Genomic DNA, 17,205 nt, shown 5'->3' with positions numbered 1-17,205 from the left:
CTGATAGATATGAACAGCGGACGACGAGAGAGATGCACGACGAGGAAGAGGGACGCCACTCATCCACGCCCAGGTACGGCTAATCCTTGAAGTATCGAAGGCGCTGTTAGTACGCGATAGCGTTCACTGGTCCTTGTACTAGTTGGCGCCCGGCCTTAGACTGCGGCAGCCATAATTTCTCCTCCAGAACGAGGAGTATAAGTATTCTCGTCCTAGCTGGTGACTGGTTGCCACAGGGACACACTAATCTCGGAAGCTACCCATCGCATCGTATAGGTGGGCTTAACGCCCATCTCGTAGAGTCCGGTGCGACTCCATGCAGGCATGGTATCCTTTCTTTGCTTCTTTATTTTTTTTTTCTATTCTTTTTCTCCTATGATCGACCGATGACAGAGTCGACGGGAACTTACAGCTTTGTGCAGATAGAGGGGTAATAGGAGGGATTGGAAGGTTTCAGGCAACTAACTCTTTGGGAATCCCTGCATGTACTTCGAACGAGCACATTGGTGGTGGAAGTGGAAGAACCAAGCCGTAGCTATCTATCTATGCATAAAGTAGGAGCGAAATGCGCCTTGCGTGCGTACCGCAGATGGTGGAGACGGCTAATTGCGAAGCCTGATAAGAGAACAATGTTGCCTAACTGGCAGGGGTAGAGAGCCTCTGAGCCAGTATCCAAGCTCTGACTTGTCCAGCGCAATGCAGTGTCGCTGCGCCCGTTTGCCGCTGAACTGCGCTGGTTGGTGGTTGGTGGCCGTTGGTCGCACAAGCGCTGCACTTGGGATTTGCGACGCCAAACCCACCCAAACGTTGCAAGATGGCGAAGGAACAGCTGCAGCTCATGCAATCCTAATCGCCCTTTCTCATGGCGTGCCTCGTTGCTTGCCTGTTCGGGCGCCCTTGAAGTCTGGTTCGCCATGCTGGTCCTGATGCGTTGGCTTGCCAGCTCCCCCGGTCGTTTTCCTTCCTTCTCTTCCTCTTCGCCTTTCCTTTCTTCATCTGCAATTGATCCGCTGTTGCATCTTATCTGCAGTCTTCTTCTTTATCACTTTGAAATATCTCCCTACGTGTGGAGCGCCCACGGTGAGTGTATCCCGACTGTATCTATAATGTACTATGTTCGTCAGCAGAGTGAAAGGTGAAGCAGGAAGAAGAAGATATGGGAGATTTCAAACCAAGACCCTTGTAGAAAAGAAAGAGAAAGAAAAGAGGAGAATGAGTAAAGAGGGAAGAATAAAAGTGTCGGGTGATCCATCGTTCTTGCAAAGTGGATGTGGAGCGACTGGGGATTGGAGATATCAACTTTCCCTTTTCTCTTCTTCTCCCCTCTACTAGTACTTCTCTACTCTTCGTTCCTTCAACCATCTCTTGCGCTGGTCTTAGCTTCTCTTCTGCATCTTCCAGGTGAAGACTGCTCAGACTAACAGCTTCTTTTTAGTATTAGCTCAATGTCTACTTCTTCAGGTAAGCTTGGCTTCAATTTGCAGTTGTCAAGCTGCTGGCGGATTGCCTGATCTTCACTAAAATCACCCCACACCCCAGATTCTCGTACTATGGCCTCGTCGACCTCATTCACAGGCCATCCAAATAGCTATATACCTCGAAGGTGAGTACCTCATACTCGAGTTCCATTATATGCTCACTGAGATATGTACTCGTCCGACTGACTGGTTTCTATAAACAGACCATATGCTGTGAGTCCCCTCAACTGCTCGCTTAGAATCTCATCAATGCGAGCTGATCTGATGATTTCACCATGATACAGCAACTTCCAAGCTATAGAAGTACCCCGTCAAACGCAGAAACCGTCACCATCCCCCGCTCGGAATATGATCGTCTGGTGAGTACAATGTGACAGGTCCAAAATGGCCCCTCACTGACCAGTGACACTTCGCAGCTCCAAGACTCGCAACATTTTGGTATGCGACCGCCTCTCATATACCTGATATCTCTGCAGCTGACATTATCACTCCAGCTAAATTAAGAACCTCACTCCTCAATGGAGGGTTGTCCCAGGAAACTCTTGATGTCAGCACACGCCCACTGATTGGCGTACATTTACTAACAGATATAGGTCTTAATCTACGGGGCTGCTCAGCAGCCTTCTCACCAAACTAGCCGCGAAAATAGCTCTCAGAGCCCAGCGAAATCGCATGCGGCGTTCGAGAACAAGGCTCCTGGTTGTCATGAACACTTAGACGTGAAAGTCCATGACCCTGAAGAAATCGACGTTGGTGAAGATGAGGACGAAGACGAAGACGCTCTCCTGGATTCCCATGACAGCGAAGACAAGGATGACTTTGATGAGTCTTCCAGAAGTGCAGGATCTTCTCCTACCCCAAGCGCCCAACGTACCGTGCTAATTCGGAATCTTCCCGACCGTATCACGCACAGAGACATCGTCGCAGCCATGAGGGGCGGAGCCCTGCTGCACATCTATTTACGTACGCGGGAACACATGGCCAGTGTGTCTTTTGTCGAGGAAGCGGCCGCTCGTGAATTCTTCCGGACTGCGAAGACCTACGGTCTCATTGTTGCTGGGAAGCGCGTAAGTGCCCAATTCGGCAAACGGTAGCACCGCTAATAGATACTATAGGTGGAAGTGGGTTGGAATGACAGACAGTTCTACCTTCCTCCCTATGTCCGGGCCAAAATTGACAATGGAGCATCGCGCAATCTAGTCCTCTACAATGTACAGCCGAACGTCACGGAGTGGGTCATCCGGAAGGATCTGGACCATATCCACAACCTAATCGTGATCTCCGTACAATTCAAGAATGGCAATGCCTACATCTCCACCAATTCAGTGCATAATGCGCTCTTTGCACGCTCCTGCATGATGTCTCGGTTCACGTACAAGGGCATGAAAATTGGGTTCTATCCGGACGAGTGTTTAGGTACCTCGGGGAAGTACCCCAAGAAAGAACCACAAGCACCGGCAAAGAAAACCGGCTCCGTGCCCAATCGTTTTCAACTTCTGTCCCTGGATGGAGCCGACGATGAGGACGACCATACGAGCCATGACGGACTGGGAAGGATGAACAATGGAATGCGATGGGCTGATAATAGCGTTACCGCCTGAGTTGTCACCTCTCGTCTCTTTTTTTCCTTTGTACTTTCTTTGAAGTGCTGTGCTACCAAATAGTCGAGCAGCACATTCCCTTTAGGCGAAACCAGTCATCAAATCTGGGGGAACTGGTGCTAGTAGGGTAGTACGTTGCGTGGAAGGGATCTGGTTTAACGGAACGGAATGATCGATCAGGCTGGACGGGCGAAGATGGCGGATAGGCGACGGCGAGTGGGGTGAAAATGAATCGAGATGGCGGGTGATCTACGAGGGGGATGGCCAGACTGATTGCCAGATGCTATTACTTACCATAGCCAGCGTATTTCAGTCATCTAAAACGGTTTATCCGTTAAGAGAACGTGCGTTTGTATGCTAATACAACGCACGGACGTCCAATACAACCTTTTATAGTGACAGGGCTGACGACAAAAAAAGAAATTGGGTGATATTTAAGATAGTCCAGGCTTATACTAAATAACAGCCTAAGACCGGGGCCAGCATTGCACCATAATTTCCAAACACAGCCACTGTAAACAACCCAAACCATCCTCTTTATTTGATTGAATTGTCTGCAGTGGTGGAATGGGACCACCACACCAGATCTCTCTCTTCTTCTCTCCCTCACCCCAATAAGTACAACCGTTAAAACGACAAACAGCAACAACAACACCATCCCGCATGATATCCCGTTTTCTGCCTCACACAAACAAAACCCTTCATAACCCGGCCATAATCATAAGAGGGGAAACGTTATAGGAAAACTTTTTTTTTAAAACCGATCCGAGCCAAGCAAGCAAAAACTCGAACCGTAAAAGGTGGGGGGAAGCATAACAGCCGGGAAAGTAAGGTTTTTGTCCCCCAAATCCATGGTTTAAATTCCTTTCTTTCGAAAACGGAACGGAATGAGAAACAAAAAGGAATGAGAACAGAAAAACAGGCAGAGGCGGAGCAAGCTTGTATGTGTGTATATTGTTGATGTAATAATGAAGCCGTTTAACGGTAGGACTTCTGGTAGCGAGCGCGGGCACCACGACCACCGAACTTCTTGGGCTCCGTACGACGGTTGTCGGCGACGAGGAGTGTGCGGTCGTACTGGACAAGAGCCTGCTTCAGCTGGTTCTTGGAGTGCTCATCGACGTACTTCTGGTAGTAGGCGACGATGGACTTGGCGATGGCCTGACGGATGGCGTAAACCTGGGAGGTGTGACCACCACCGGAGACACGGACACGGATGTCGACACCGGCGAACTTGTCGGCTCCAACGATCAGGAGGGGCTCGTAGACCTATTCCAATTTCGCGTGTTAATTCGATCCGTCATTGCCACTTCGTAGAAGAAATCCCGACAGGTGAGTATGTACCTTGAAGCGGAGGATCTCAGGCTGGACCAGAGAGAGGGGCTGGCCGTTGACCCGGATCATGCCCTTGCCTTGCTGTAGTTGGAAGAAACGAATCAGTTTTGACGCTCTTCTTATTCTTCTTCTTTCTGTCGCAGTTTTGGTTCATCTGATATATTGCGGTGCGGATGCAGATGTGTCGTTCGAGTTTGGTTGCGCATGTCCTTCTTCCTTTTTCTCCCCTTTAGGTATTTCGTCTTCCTTCAGATTTGCATATTCGTGTCGTTCAATTATTTTTCGATACTCGATATCAGATCCTTCGCGTTTCCATGCATTCCATGTTCCTTAACCCTTAATGTCGAATAGATACCCAAGCTTCCTTCAACCTTCCAAACCCAAGTATTGACCAATATCGAACGACACATCGGCATCCGCAAACACGATAAATCCTAGACCAGCAGGAAGGTGACAGATAGACAGAGAACGTTATTCTCATACCTTGCAGTGGGCGACAGCGGTGGCTAAAAAATCACATCAACCATTAGCATCCCATGCTACCTTCAACAAATCATCCCAACATCCCGAACCCTCCCCCAATCTTCAAATTCCACCTAATCCATTTATATATCAAAAACAAGAGGAAAACTCACCCGTCTTCTTCTTGCCGAAGCATTGCACACTCGGGACGGAAGCCATGATGGGGAGGCGGCGAAGTGTGCTGGGTGGTGGGAAGTAAGGTAGACGGTGTCGGGGTCGTGGAGTATTTGTCGTCGATTAACGGAGTCGCGCTGTATTAATTTTCGCTTCGCACAGTCAGGCGGTGCGATTTCTTCTTTGGGGCTTGTGGTTTTGCTGACTGTCCAATTCTTGGTCTCTCGCTTAGTGCGCGGCGCTAGGCCGCTTTGGGACCTTGAGGTAGGGCTTGTCGGGGGGAGTTGGATTACATCACGTGATGGGGAAAGTTCGGACTCCCGGGATAGAGACCAGTGCCCAGGTTGTTGTAGGTATAGATTGAAGTAAGAGGCATATAGCTATAGCTATTCGTTTTACGTCAAGATGTCGCAGACTGTTGGAAAGGTATATCCCATTATTCTCCTCCCCACTATTCTCTCAATTGCATATTATTGATCCCTTCTCCCTCCCTCTCTATATCTATCTGTTTATGCTCATTGTCTAACTTTGATATCAATATGATGCTATAGACCCGTCTCGCCTTCTCCCGAACATGGCACTACGTCGACGTCGGCAGTGACCCTCGCAGTCTGGGTAGACTTGCCTCCTCTATTGCCCTCACCCTCATGGGCAAGAACAAGCCCGTCTACGACCCCTCCACCGACTGCGGTGACTATGTCGTCGCCGTCGGATGCCACGACCTCCGCGTCACCGGCAAGAAGCGCTTCCAGAAGAAGTACTACACTCACAACACCCGCCCCGGTAGTCTGCGGAGCATGACTATGGACAAGATGTTTGAGAAATGGGGCGGTGGTGAGGTTCTTCGTCGTGCTGTTCGCGGCATGTTGCCCAAGAACCGCTTGCGGGATAAGCGCTTGGCTAGGCTGAAGAGTGAGTATACCTCTGATATTAATATCAATTGGATACATATATGTCGTCTCCACCTTGGGGCTAGACTGGTATATGGTATGTCGTTTGAGGATGTATGCTAATGACGTTGTTGTATAGCTTTCGAAGGTCTCGCCCACCCCTACAAGGAGAACATTGTCAAGCTTAACGGACAGTCGGTCATCGGAAACTTGCCCGAGGTGAAGGAGGCGTTCAAGACGGCCAAGACCGATGCGTAATTGCATTTTATTGTCTGCGCATCTTGTCGACTTGCTGGATCGGATACCATTGTTACCATTTAAACCTCTTGTACTTTTACATATGTCATTGATATTGCTGTTGTCATGTTATGACTTGCTAGCGCATGGGTGGGAGTTCTGTGATTTTATTTCCTTTATCTTTATCTTTTATGTGACATATCTTGTTTATACTACTACTACTACTACTAGCTACGCTACACAATTACAACAGCTTGTGCATTGATCATGATGTATCAGAACATGTGAATGATGCTATTTATCCCTAACCTATATACAAGTGCCAGAACTCCATCTCATAACTGCTAATGCAATACTACAAATCATCCTACAGCTTCGCCTTCGTGTTGCGACCAACCGTGCACTTGATCAACCCGTTGGGGTTGGTCTGCGGCGCATACACCTCAGCGTCCTTGCCGGTGTTCTTCAGGCCCTTGTGCCAGCTCAGGTCTGTGACGAACAATGATTAGCCGGAATTCAAGACGAACGAATCTATCAAACAGATGAAATACATACCAACTTCGAAGTAGTGCTTGTTAGGCAGAGAGTACTCGACCGTCTCAAGCAAGGGCTGACGAGCCAAGATCAGCTCCGCCATCTTGTACATAGTGTTCTGGACACTGGCCGAGTTGTCCTCGGCAAAGGTCTTAAGGGTAATATCCCTGGCCGCCGACCAGGTCGCATCGAACTGAGGCACAGTAGCGCGCACCTCGTCCAGCCCGTTGAAGCGGCGCCACTGCCAGCTGGCGTCGACGTCGGTGCTGAGAATACGGTCCCATGTCTCAGGGAGGGTGGTGTACTCGTCGCGCAGGAAGCCCCAGAACTGCGAGTTGGTGCTCTTCAGCACGGTCAACTTGGCCAGAGACGAAGTGATGTCCACGCCCTTGCCCTCGACGACGTCGACCTGCACGTTGCGGGTTTCCTCGCCATCCCGGAGGAAGGAGTGCGGGTGCGGCTTGCCGTCGATGGTCATTCGGGTCCAACGGTGGGTAATGATGTTGACATGGGCGGCGTGGATGTGGTTGTACTTGGTGATGAAGTGGGATCCAAGAATGGAGCCGAAGAGCTCGGGGGGAGTGACGGGGTTTTGCTTGGCGGTGATGTAGATGGTGTTCTTGATGGAGTCGGTTGCGACAATCACGCTGTTGTCGGCCTTGGTGTAGCTGTAGGAAATGAGGGTTAGCTCTGATTTCGATTTGAAGAAGGAAAATACATACGAGGTATCGATGTCACCCTCCAAAAGGACGCAGACGGTCATCTCGACGACCGTCTGGACGCCGGTCTTCTCATCGCGGTGGACCTTGTATACTCGGACATTGTCCTTGCCGTAGCGGGCCGCAGCAACTGGGGAAGACATGGTGGGTATGGGGTAGGGAGGAGAGGAAGATGAGCAACCAAAGAAGGGTATTGACAATAAACACAGAACTGGAAGTTTCAACTGCAACAAGCCCTGTGGCAGCAGGATGAAGCTTTTTAAGACTTCTCCGGAGCCAGGGAGCAGTCGGGATGGGGAGATGGCAGCGTATCGGCCACCTCCGAAGCCCGCGGGACTTGACGGCCGCAGCCTCCCTCGCTTTATCTTATCGCCCCGGGATTCGTAACCTCTGGGGTTATGCAAACATCAGGCAATCCCGGCTGTGGTTGCCGGAGATTTGTTTGGCTAGAATGAATGTAATGGATGTAACCAAAGTGATGTGATTGGGATGGATTCATCTATGCTGCCGTCAGCGGTTACATGAAAGAGCAAGAAATGACAGCCAGACTACCAAGAAACCCTACAAATGTAGAGGAAGTATCGGACATGTGACTGCCCAGACGTCATCCACTCGAAAGAATGTCGCGACTCAACAAACAATGAATCCCCAGACTCAAGATGGTGTCCGCCATCATTGCAAGAAATGTCGGGATCTGCTGAGTTTCTCAATATAGCATATCCCGTTTCGACCCTCGACTGGCCTTCAATTGCTCTCCTACGGACCTGTCCGATACCGCGGGCCCGGCCTATTGTCCAACGGTTCAGCAATGAGAGCTATCCGGCTGAATCCTGCTGAGACCAGGACATCAAATCGACGAGCCTGAGAATACCATGTGGTTTACAAGTGAAGGTAGAGAGCGCCCGCCATGGCTTCTCAAGTACCGTTCCTCTACAGCCTTCATCATCGCGACAGTCTGGACCTCTTCGTTCACGGTATGCAGACAATCACTCTACCAGAGACACAATAGCTGACACCGGCAGGACTACTTCCTCTATGCCATGGTGAGCATCATCCATACTCACATCTATATCGCCAATTAACTCTCTAGATCGTCCCCGTCATGCCAACAGCCCTAGTCGACCGCGCGAAAATTCCCTATGAAGACCGTACGTCCACCACCACAATCACCCCAACCTAGTCTACACCTTCTGATACAAAACCAGGCGAACGCTGGGTCAGCATTCTCCTCATCTGCGAAGCCACCGTCGCATTCATCTGCTGCCCGATCTTCGGATACTTGATCGACGTTGCGCCCACGCGCAAACTCCCCTACCTGCTCGGCCTCATTCTGCTCGGGGCATCTATGCTCATCCTCTGTCTCGCACGCACCATCGGCTTCTTCGTCATCGCACGCCTATTACAAGGTAGTGCAACCGCCATGGTCGTCGTCGCTGGACTCGCTCTTCTCACCGACTCCGTCCCGTTCGAGAACCTCGGCCAGACTGTCGGATACCTAGGGTCAGCGGTTACCCTAGGGTTCCTGCTAGGTCCATTACTGGGGGGTCTGGTGTACAGAGTAGCAGGCTATCAACCCGTGTTTGCAATGGCGTTTGCCATTGTAGGATTAGACCTGGTGATGCGGTTTGCAGTGATCGAAAAGAGGGTCGCGAAGCGGTGGATGGCTTTATCGCAAGATGATGCCGACAATGACAACGAAACCAACAACCACGACAGTCCCTTTGAGTCAAGCACACCTCAACCCGAAACCACAGAGAACGAAGCAACCATCATACCCAAACACTCCCGCAAGCCCACCCTCCTACTCCTCATCCAACAGCCCCGCATCCTCATATCATCCTGGGGTCTCCTCGTCCACGGCATGATATACGCAGCCTTTGACGCCGTACGTCCCTCCCCCCACTTCCCCATCCATACACCACAAACTAACAACCCACTCACCCACTAAAAAATAACAGACAATCCCCATCTTCGTCGAATCCCACTTCAACTGGACGCCCCTAGGCGCAGGCCTAACCTTCCTCCCCTCCTCCATGACCGCTCTCTTCGAGCCCTACTTCGGTACACCCCTCCCCCATTCCCCTCCCCCCAAACCACCCATCTCACTAACCCTATCCCTCTATAACCATAGGAAAGCTAACCGACACCATAACCCCACACCCCATCGCAACAACGACCTTCCTCCTCCTCCCCATCCCACTCAGCATGCTCGCGCTCTCCACCAACCCCACAAGCACCCACATCACCCTCCTAATGATAAACCTCACCTTGACCGGCCTCCTCGTCAACATCGCCACCCCGGCCCTGTACCTCGAGACCCAGCGCGTATTGGATACCATGGAGCGCCGGGAGCCGGGGATCTTCGGGCCCAGGGGCGCAGTCGCCCAGGCGTTTGGGATTCAGACGATGGCGCAGTTCCTAGGACTGAGTTTGGGGCCGTTGGCTGGGTTCGTGGAGGGGAGGTTTGGGTGGGGGGTTGTGGTTGTGGGGTTGGGGGTGGTTTGTGCGGTGACGGGGGTGGTGGTGGGGGTTGGGTTGAGGGGGGATGCTTGTTGTGGTGGTAGTAGGTTTGGGGATGGGGATGGAGATGGGGATGATGAGGAGAGGGAGAGGTTGCTTGCTGGGGATTGAGTAGGTAGGTGAAGTAGCTATCAGGGTGATAGATTGAATTGGATTCTGGATGATGAGTGTGAGTGTAAAATTGGAAGTTTGCTTTTAGTAGGAAACCTAACTAGGTCGGTCATATGCTGATTGATACATTCGGATTTCAGATCAGATCTAACATTCATTTCATCCATCCATCTTCTCTCAAATCATACCAACTGCACCTTTTATCGAAAGACATAAGACGAGCATCACACAGCACAAGGATTGTCTTCATGTACAGTTCAAACTCAATCCAGATACACACCGGTGTGGATGTAGCGTAGCGTAGCATAGCATAGCATAGCGGAGCGGAGAAAGAAGATTCCATATCAACACCAGAAGGGAATGGATCAATCATATAATAAGAGAATCGAACCCCCCGAAAGTTAAAAGCGGTACCTTTTTTGTCTGTATTCCATTCACCGGAGGGATAGAAAGGGGGGAAAACAAAAGGAAGAAAGAAAAGAAAAGGAAAGTATAACGCCATCCAATGCCCTACTTGGACGCCAATAACCCCTAATCATGGGGGGGTGAAATTGTAATAGAGAAAAATGAAGGGAAGAAACTCCACCATAACGCTCATATCCCCAAACACCATGAATCAATAAATCAATCAATCAGTCAGTCACAGACTTAGCTGATCAATGCTTCCCACTCTACCGCTCCCACCGAGCCGACCTCCGCCCTTCGTCACCATCCCTAAACGGTAGAACCGCTCCTCCCCGCCAGGCGTTCGACCTCCGATATACCACTTCTCCGGACCCAGCGCATCGCGGAACCCTCCCGAGCCACTGGAGCTGTCGCTGCCGCGACGCTGGCGGCCTTGGCTGTTTGTGATCGGAATGGGGTTTGATGCGGCCGGAGTGGGTGGAGAAGAAGCGGCCTGCTGGGTCTGAGGTGGGGCCGGGGATGCTGGGGAAGATTCGGGTTGGTTCAATGGAGATCGCTGGTGCGAGTGAGGACGGGAGTGGGAGGAGGATGAAGCGCTTGTGGTGGAATGATGGTGGTAGTGATGGGTGGTGGTGGATGGAGAGGCATCTGATGAGGAAGCGGCTGCGTTGCCGTTGCTGGCCTTGGTGGCTATGGCTCGTGCGCCTTGGGAGATTTGGGTGGAGGAGAGAGAGGAGGATGGACCAGCGGTCGCGGATTGTGAACCTGCCGCTGAGGCTTTGTATGTGGACTGGGCGCGAAAGGCCGCTAGGAAGTTGGCCAGGAATGGCCGGTTGGTGGACATGGTGGCGAGGGGGGGAGCCACGGTGAGAGTATAGAGATGGAGGGAGTAGATTTGGACTGACAGGGGTACGCTAGTCGGATAGGACTAGGGCCTGTAGTCGGTCGCAGGTGTGTTTGCTAATATTGGTATAGAAGGTATGGGTTGCCGGTTGTGAGAAGTGGTGTGGTGAGGTGAGGGAATTGTGCGTCTTGTATATAGAGTTGGTGTCGGTGGTCGTCGGTCGAGATCGGGGCGATAGTAGCCGCGGAGTTGCGGAGTAGACGAGATCTAGACGGGGGTCTGAGAGGAGAGTGTGGATGGAGGAGAGCGACTGAGTACAAGAGTACACGAGTACACAAGCACAGACAGGACCAAAAGGAGACTGCAGGAGGGGACGGACGATCGGAGCCAGAAGGATGGAGGAGGAGGTGGACGATGACGAGAGAAACGGCGGAGGACGAGAGATTCAGAAGTTGAAACTGGAGGACCTCCGGGGAGTCCCGTGGGCGGCGGCCAATCAGCGGGGGTGGATATCAATCCGGGGGAGCCCCTCGGCGGTGACGTCTATTAATTAAGTACTGTAGACTATCAGTTACTACTTAATTATATCTACTGGTAATAGGAGGGGATGAAATAATCACTCATCACTTAGAATGTTAAGTAGTCTCTTATCTCTCATGCTTGCTACTATGTCTTTCTATCTCTATCAATCTACCCCCACTTTCTCTTTCCCCAAGTAAAGTATCGGCCTACACGTACACTTTGGCACATGCGAAACAAGAAAAAAAAAAACAAGAATCACATCACCTGCAACAAGAGTACCCGATCGCACTAACCATCCAGCACTCACCGTAGGGAAATCCCGGGATCTTCTCCAGACATCTCCGCTCCGGACCAAAGGTTGGCTTGTTCGGTCGGGAAAGTCCAGTTCCAGGCAGTCACGGGGTGTTCACATGGCCTGTCCCCTTCCGATCCCGTGAGGCTCTCTCATTAGTTACTTAGCTAGTTAGCTAGTTAGCTAGTTAGTTGACCTTAGTAAAGAGTAACTACTCAAGTAGTACTTTGTAGTACTCTGCTATTTCTCTATTACACCCCCTCCCAGATTAATTGTAAGTCATGTAAATATGGCCCTTATTATTTCTCGTTCAACTCCGAATCACTGGCTGTCTATATTCTAGCTTTTGGATTCCCGTGGCTTCCCATAAGTGACGACTTCCACCAGGCCTGATGCAGGGGGTTTTTCAATCGGCCTCCCTGGCCTCCAGACTCCAGGACCAGATACAAGAAGAAAATGCATGCGGCATCATGGATAGAACAAGTACATAACCGACGTATGGAACATCTGGGGGCTGACCAGGGGTGTGCATCCAGGCAGATCAACCAACCGCCGTCCGGAGTAACAAAAAAGAATGAAACAAGCTCCAACACAGCAGGAGTCTCCCTGACTGCGGCCAGGATCTGCAGGCAACCCAGCCGCGAAAATGTAGGAAAATCGGGCAGTCGAAAAGCACCATGCTACCTTTTTCGGTCACAAATGAAAGAGATGAAAAGAAACAGAAAAAAAAAGAATAAAGCATGAGACACGAAAGGAAACCGAAGCACATTGACACAAAAACACATTGGATAGAAACGCAGGAGGCAAATAGTAAACACAAGACGACGCAACACCTTTCATCCTAGCTCGACCTCGTATGCCCTCCATCGGACACACAGTATGTACTTATATGGTCGACTGGAAGACAACATGCGGATAGGAAACGGCCGTGACGGTTATGCAACAAATCCCGAACACACTCAACCCTCCGTGCAGCTCGAATTTGAACAGGAAAAGGGAACATGCAACGCGAAACGAAGAGTGGACGGAAGCCTTCCCCGCAAGAAATCTTTTGATGACTCGTTAAGATGAGAGAGCCCTTGACGCAACAAAAATCAAACACATGCCCAAGTCTATGATTGGACGCCAGTTAAAAAACCACACACACCATCCCATCAACCCACTCATAATGGATGGAAACAAAACAAAACAGGTCCAGAATCACCGCAAATCTGCACTCGCCGTAGAAAATGCTCACAAGATTTTTCAAATAAACAATGGACGACCAGATAACCCAGTAGGACAAAAGAAGACGTTTTCATAACAATGAGTAATCCGGATGCTGTAATCTAGACCAACGCTGTGGCGCGCTGCGCGGAGTCGGTGGCCGAAACGAGCTTTTTTCTATCTGTATTTTTTTTTCTTCCCTTCCATTTTCCGGTTCATATTTTTTTCTTTTATAGGGATAACCCTCGATAATCATTCATGTGGCTTTCCAGGCTGGATTCATGCGCATGATCCAGGAGGCTGATAAGGCACCAAACCGCATAGCATGTAAACCCTTGTGTAAGAGCATCATCAGCATGATCGGAGAAGCGTCCCCATAGATACTCCCAGACAAATGACTAGCATTGCAAGACATCGCTAGACTGATGCATAACATCGTTTGACAACGTAACCCAGTTAGTAAGACAATTTGTAACCGTTCGTTATGGCCGCAGTGCTCCGTCTCCCTTGACGTTATACACATCAAGCTCAACGTGGTCAGCTCAAGACATCCACTTCCAAGTCACCACTATTGCCTAGCAGGCTGGACAGTACCTGGGATCCGGGGATTAGCATGCCGTCATCCATATGCAGGGGCAGGAGTTGAGTTCCGGGACTCCTTCACTTACCGTCGCCACTCAACGTGGTCGAAGCCAGGTAGAGACCGTTCATCCCACCCTCCTGGGGACCAGCGGTGGTGGTGGGGTAAAACTTGCGTTCGGTATCGACGTGAGCGTGGATAGGCTCCTGGCCGGACGCCATGGTCTGGGGGAAGACGGGATTGATGTAACCGTCGGACGCTCCGGGCTGAAACATCGAAGTCCAGTCAATTTCGCCAGCGTGATTGGGAGGTCCAGGCATGACAGGACGTTTAGGGTCTTGAACAACCGGGGGCTTTACCTGCTCAATAGGAGGACGATCAACATTCAGCTGCTGGCCATTTGCATCTGCGCCAGGCTGCACCATGTATGGGTTCTGCTTGGGAGCAGCAAGCCAAGGTCCACGCTGGTGGGGCTGTCCGCCGGGGAACGCGTCTTCGGGCTGACCGCGGTTCATCCCATTGACGGAAGGCATGGAGAATCCCAAAGGCTGCTGTTCCGGATATCCGGGGCGACCGGGAGCCATGCCATTGCCGTTCACGGGCGCCTCGCCATACGTAGCACCCGGCATACCGTTGGGATGCGGGACGGTCGTATTGACTTCATCCTGAACGGGTTTAACGGCGTTTTGCGCAGCTTGAGACCGCTTCAAGTGTGCCTGAGGGTGCGACAGGTGAGTCGCCCCAGTAGGGTTACCGCGGCGCAACGAGCACTTCTGGAAGTGGCGCTTGAGGATATCACTGCGAGAGAAGGTATCCTTGCAGAGCACACACATGTACGGACGGTCTCCAGTGTCTACCGAAGAAAACATAGATTAGTCATCGGAACAATTCGATCCCCGCCATGCGCTATCATATTATACAAATGGAAAGAGGGGCACTCACGTCTGAGCAAATGGCGCTTCAGATGCTTCGCATGAAGATAAGTCTTGTTACAGTGCGGGCAAGGGAACTTTCCATCCGCATCCTTGGCCGGAATAGTAGTGTTCTTCGCGGTACCATTGACACCGTTCGTGACGGGAGTCGCGCGTCCCGGAACGCTCGGCAGAATTCCGCGGCGGCCCTGCGACCCAACAACCTGTGTCCTAGGTGGTTCCTTCGCAGCATACGGGGGAGCACCGTTTGCACCTGCAACAGGGTCGGGGTTCATCCAAGGCGATCCCTTGTTATCGGAGTAGCTGAAAGCACCAGACGGAAGGCCGGAGAAGTCCGAGCGACGGTCACGCGGAGGCGCCGGCGCAATCGGCTGGGGATAAGTCTGCGCGCTGGACGCGGGAGGCAGCACGCTATGAGGCGGAGGGTAGGCTTGCGACGGCTGGGGTTGAGCCTGCGGATTGGGGTGGGACAGGAACGACGAGGGAGGCAGGCTACCCACGGTGGTGTGAGGCATGATAGGAGCCGCGGAAGACGCGTAGACATCGTGAGTAGATGCGGGATACCTCGACAGATCCGGCCGGTACGGCTGGCCCATGTAGGAGTGAGGGGCAGGGGATTGACTGTGATGAGGCTGCAGCGGGGGAAGAGTATGCGGCTGGGACACAGGGTATTGAGGCTGCATGGTGTACTGAGGCATGGGCATGCTCGAGATGGGTGTCGAGGACAAAGGCGTGGAGCCCTGGGGTAGGCTGGTGGATGGGGGCCGTGAAGGATGAGATCTGGGATCCATCTTGAACGCGGAGAGGCTTTCAAACACGGAAGGAGGGGAAGGAGGGAGGAGAAGAGAATTGGGGTAAGAGACTGGCGAAAGGAGATTTCACGATATCTCGATCATTGATCGCAGGGCGAGAAAACCTTTTCGTAGGATGTGTCTTGCGACCAAGGCAGTGCTCCGTGGATGCGAAAAGACTGCCAATGCCACCTTGTTCAAATCCTGATCGCGTTTCGCTCGCAAAATTCTCCAGTCCGGAGTTGTGTGCTCGCTTCTCTTCGATTGTGACTTCTGGTTCCTTTTTTTTTCCTTTGCTCGTTCCGACAAATGAACAATCCTCCCACCTGATGCGGAGAATTGACGATGAGATTCGCGGAAGAGGTAGGTTCGATAAGCAAATCGACGCTCAAGGATCCTCAAGGTCGACGATAGACGTGCAGGATCAAGTTCGACTCCACTGCAGAAAAGAGGTCAGGAAAGAGGTCGAGATGCTTAATCTGAATTCCCCACGGTCACCCACCAGAAACTCGAGTTGTGTGGGAACTTCTCACTATCCGCACGTTGTCAAAACAGTCAATGGTTCTGATCCACCAGGGAGGCGGCGTGTAAGTGGGTCTAACACAATCAGCAGTGCTAGAGGGAAATTTCGCTAGCCAATTTTTGCTTCGCGTCAACAATGCGCGCGAAATTGACCAGGATGACTCTGATGGGAAGATCACAACTGCCAGGGACAACGCGTATAGATGCGGAGACAGGGCGAAGGAAGAGTGAAAAGTAAGGGGGGGAGGGTAGAACAAGAGGGCAAAAAAAGAAAACGAAAAAGAATGATAAAATAAAATAGAATAAAATAAAAAAAGCTTAGGAAAATTTGTTCCAAGAGGGAACACCCAAGGTAGCCGTCCCTAGGGTAGTCACGGGAATGGAGGGAGGAGGAGGGGGGGGTGGAAGGGGGGGCGACGAACGGCGGCGGCGGCACAAAGTTAAGTGGGTGAAGGAGGGAAAAAAAAAAAAAAAAAATGTTAGGGGAAAAAAAAAATCGTCAGTATCGGAAGAGCGAAAACTGACACACTAAACTACTACTAAAGGCAAAGAAGGAAAAAAGTGGAAGAGGGAAAGAAATCACGACTAATTGAAGGTTAACTGGGGATTGGCGGTGACGATCGTAACTCTGGGAGGCGACAACCGTAAAGGATGAAGAGAAAAAAAAAATGTAAGTAAAAAAAAGAAAATATGGGATAAAAGGGAAAATGCTATTAAAAAAAAAAAAAAAAATTATAACGGAAAATATTAGTTATTTTTATGATTTTATTAGCATCGTTTTCTACTCAGTCAGCACCCAACGTTTGGGACGGTTACTGGTTGCCGTTGACCTGATTCGTGCCTCGTCCGGTTTCCGAAACCCAGTCAAGAGCCGAACAAGGTCTGCATTTTCTCTGCAAACTAGACTATCCTACTTTTGTGTTTCCTCCTGGTCGCTTTACCTTTTGGGTACAACGATGTTGAAAACGTTAACCAAGATCTGCGTGCTTCGGTAGACTTCAGCAGTGCCTTTGGCACTGGGAATTCTAAACCACGAGAAGAGGAACGGTT

At 51.0% G+C, this 17,205-nt stretch overlaps 8 protein-coding genes across 8 annotated transcripts; 3 read left to right on the top strand and 5 right to left on the bottom strand.

Annotated features, from left to right (window-relative positions):
- Positions 1-539: 539 nt before the first annotated feature.
- Positions 540-1,343, bottom strand: BO79DRAFT_235102 (uncharacterized protein; the record flags this gene model as incomplete). Its single annotated transcript, XM_025684451.1, has 2 exons — positions 601-1,343; positions 540-571 (listed from the first exon to the last, which is right to left on the bottom strand). The coding sequence occupies exons 1-2, from the start codon at positions 914-916 to the stop codon at positions 540-542; spliced, it is 348 nt and encodes a 115-aa protein (XP_025544098.1). The 5' UTR covers positions 917-1,343.
- A 207-nt stretch (positions 1,344-1,550) lies between these two features.
- On the top strand, positions 1,551-3,079 carry BO79DRAFT_137944 (RNA-binding protein; the record flags this gene model as incomplete). The annotated part of the gene is made up of 7 exons (XM_025678140.1): positions 1,551-1,603; positions 1,682-1,691; positions 1,763-1,837; positions 1,895-1,916; positions 1,973-2,025; positions 2,072-2,545; positions 2,594-3,079. 7 exons carry the CDS (start codon positions 1,551-1,553, stop codon positions 3,077-3,079), a joined length of 1,173 nt encoding a protein of 390 aa, XP_025544097.1.
- Positions 3,080-3,897: 818 nt separating this feature from the next.
- BO79DRAFT_44395 (40S ribosomal protein uS9) lies at positions 3,898-5,224 on the bottom strand. The gene is made up of 4 exons (XM_025689261.1): positions 5,050-5,224; positions 4,898-4,920; positions 4,424-4,495; positions 3,898-4,348 (listed from the first exon to the last, which is right to left on the bottom strand). Exons 1-4 carry the CDS (start codon positions 5,093-5,095, stop codon positions 4,058-4,060), a joined length of 432 nt encoding a protein of 143 aa, XP_025544096.1. The 5' UTR covers positions 5,096-5,224; the 3' UTR covers positions 3,898-4,057.
- Positions 5,225-5,419: 195 nt separating this feature from the next.
- BO79DRAFT_165913 (mitochondrial 54S ribosomal protein uL13m) lies at positions 5,420-6,419 on the top strand. The gene is made up of 3 exons (XM_025679279.1): positions 5,420-5,476; positions 5,602-5,962; positions 6,080-6,419. Exons 1-3 carry the CDS (start codon positions 5,456-5,458, stop codon positions 6,196-6,198), a joined length of 501 nt encoding a protein of 166 aa, XP_025544095.1. The 5' UTR covers positions 5,420-5,455; the 3' UTR covers positions 6,199-6,419.
- Positions 6,420-6,451: 32 nt separating this feature from the next.
- On the bottom strand, positions 6,452-7,653 carry BO79DRAFT_165909 (urate oxidase). Its single transcript, XM_025679278.1, has 3 exons — positions 7,434-7,653; positions 6,733-7,379; positions 6,452-6,666 (listed from the first exon to the last, which is right to left on the bottom strand). Exons 1-3 carry the CDS (start codon positions 7,571-7,573, stop codon positions 6,545-6,547), a joined length of 909 nt encoding a protein of 302 aa, XP_025544094.1. The 5' UTR covers positions 7,574-7,653; the 3' UTR covers positions 6,452-6,544.
- A 224-nt stretch (positions 7,654-7,877) lies between these two features.
- BO79DRAFT_235097 (MFS transporter) lies at positions 7,878-10,061 on the top strand (the record flags this gene model as incomplete). Its single annotated transcript, XM_025684450.1, has 6 exons — positions 7,878-8,404; positions 8,453-8,473; positions 8,521-8,578; positions 8,636-9,315; positions 9,389-9,491; positions 9,562-10,061. Exons 1-6 carry the CDS (start codon positions 8,303-8,305, stop codon positions 10,059-10,061), a joined length of 1,464 nt encoding a protein of 487 aa, XP_025544093.1. The 5' UTR covers positions 7,878-8,302.
- A 320-nt stretch (positions 10,062-10,381) lies between these two features.
- BO79DRAFT_44348 (uncharacterized protein) lies at positions 10,382-11,720 on the bottom strand. Its single transcript, XM_025689260.1, has one exon. The coding sequence runs from the start codon at positions 11,308-11,310 to the stop codon at positions 10,702-10,704; it is 609 nt and encodes a 202-aa protein (XP_025544092.1). The 5' UTR covers positions 11,311-11,720; the 3' UTR covers positions 10,382-10,701.
- Positions 11,721-13,708: 1,988 nt separating this feature from the next.
- On the bottom strand, positions 13,709-15,725 carry BO79DRAFT_44310 (C2H2 transcription factor). Its single transcript, XM_025689259.1, has 2 exons — positions 14,853-15,725; positions 13,709-14,763 (listed from the first exon to the last, which is right to left on the bottom strand). Exons 1-2 carry the CDS (start codon positions 15,631-15,633, stop codon positions 13,991-13,993), a joined length of 1,554 nt encoding a protein of 517 aa, XP_025544091.1. The 5' UTR covers positions 15,634-15,725; the 3' UTR covers positions 13,709-13,990.
- Positions 15,726-17,205: the final 1,480 nt, after the last annotated feature.

The sequence above is a fragment of the Aspergillus costaricaensis genome (genome assembly GCF_003184835.1).
Source record: "Aspergillus costaricaensis CBS 115574 unplaced genomic scaffold BO79scaffold_3, whole genome shotgun sequence".
In the NCBI taxonomy this organism is placed as follows: domain Eukaryota; kingdom Fungi; phylum Ascomycota; class Eurotiomycetes; order Eurotiales; family Aspergillaceae; genus Aspergillus; species Aspergillus costaricensis.
This window is presented reverse-complemented; position numbering and strand designations above follow the sequence as displayed.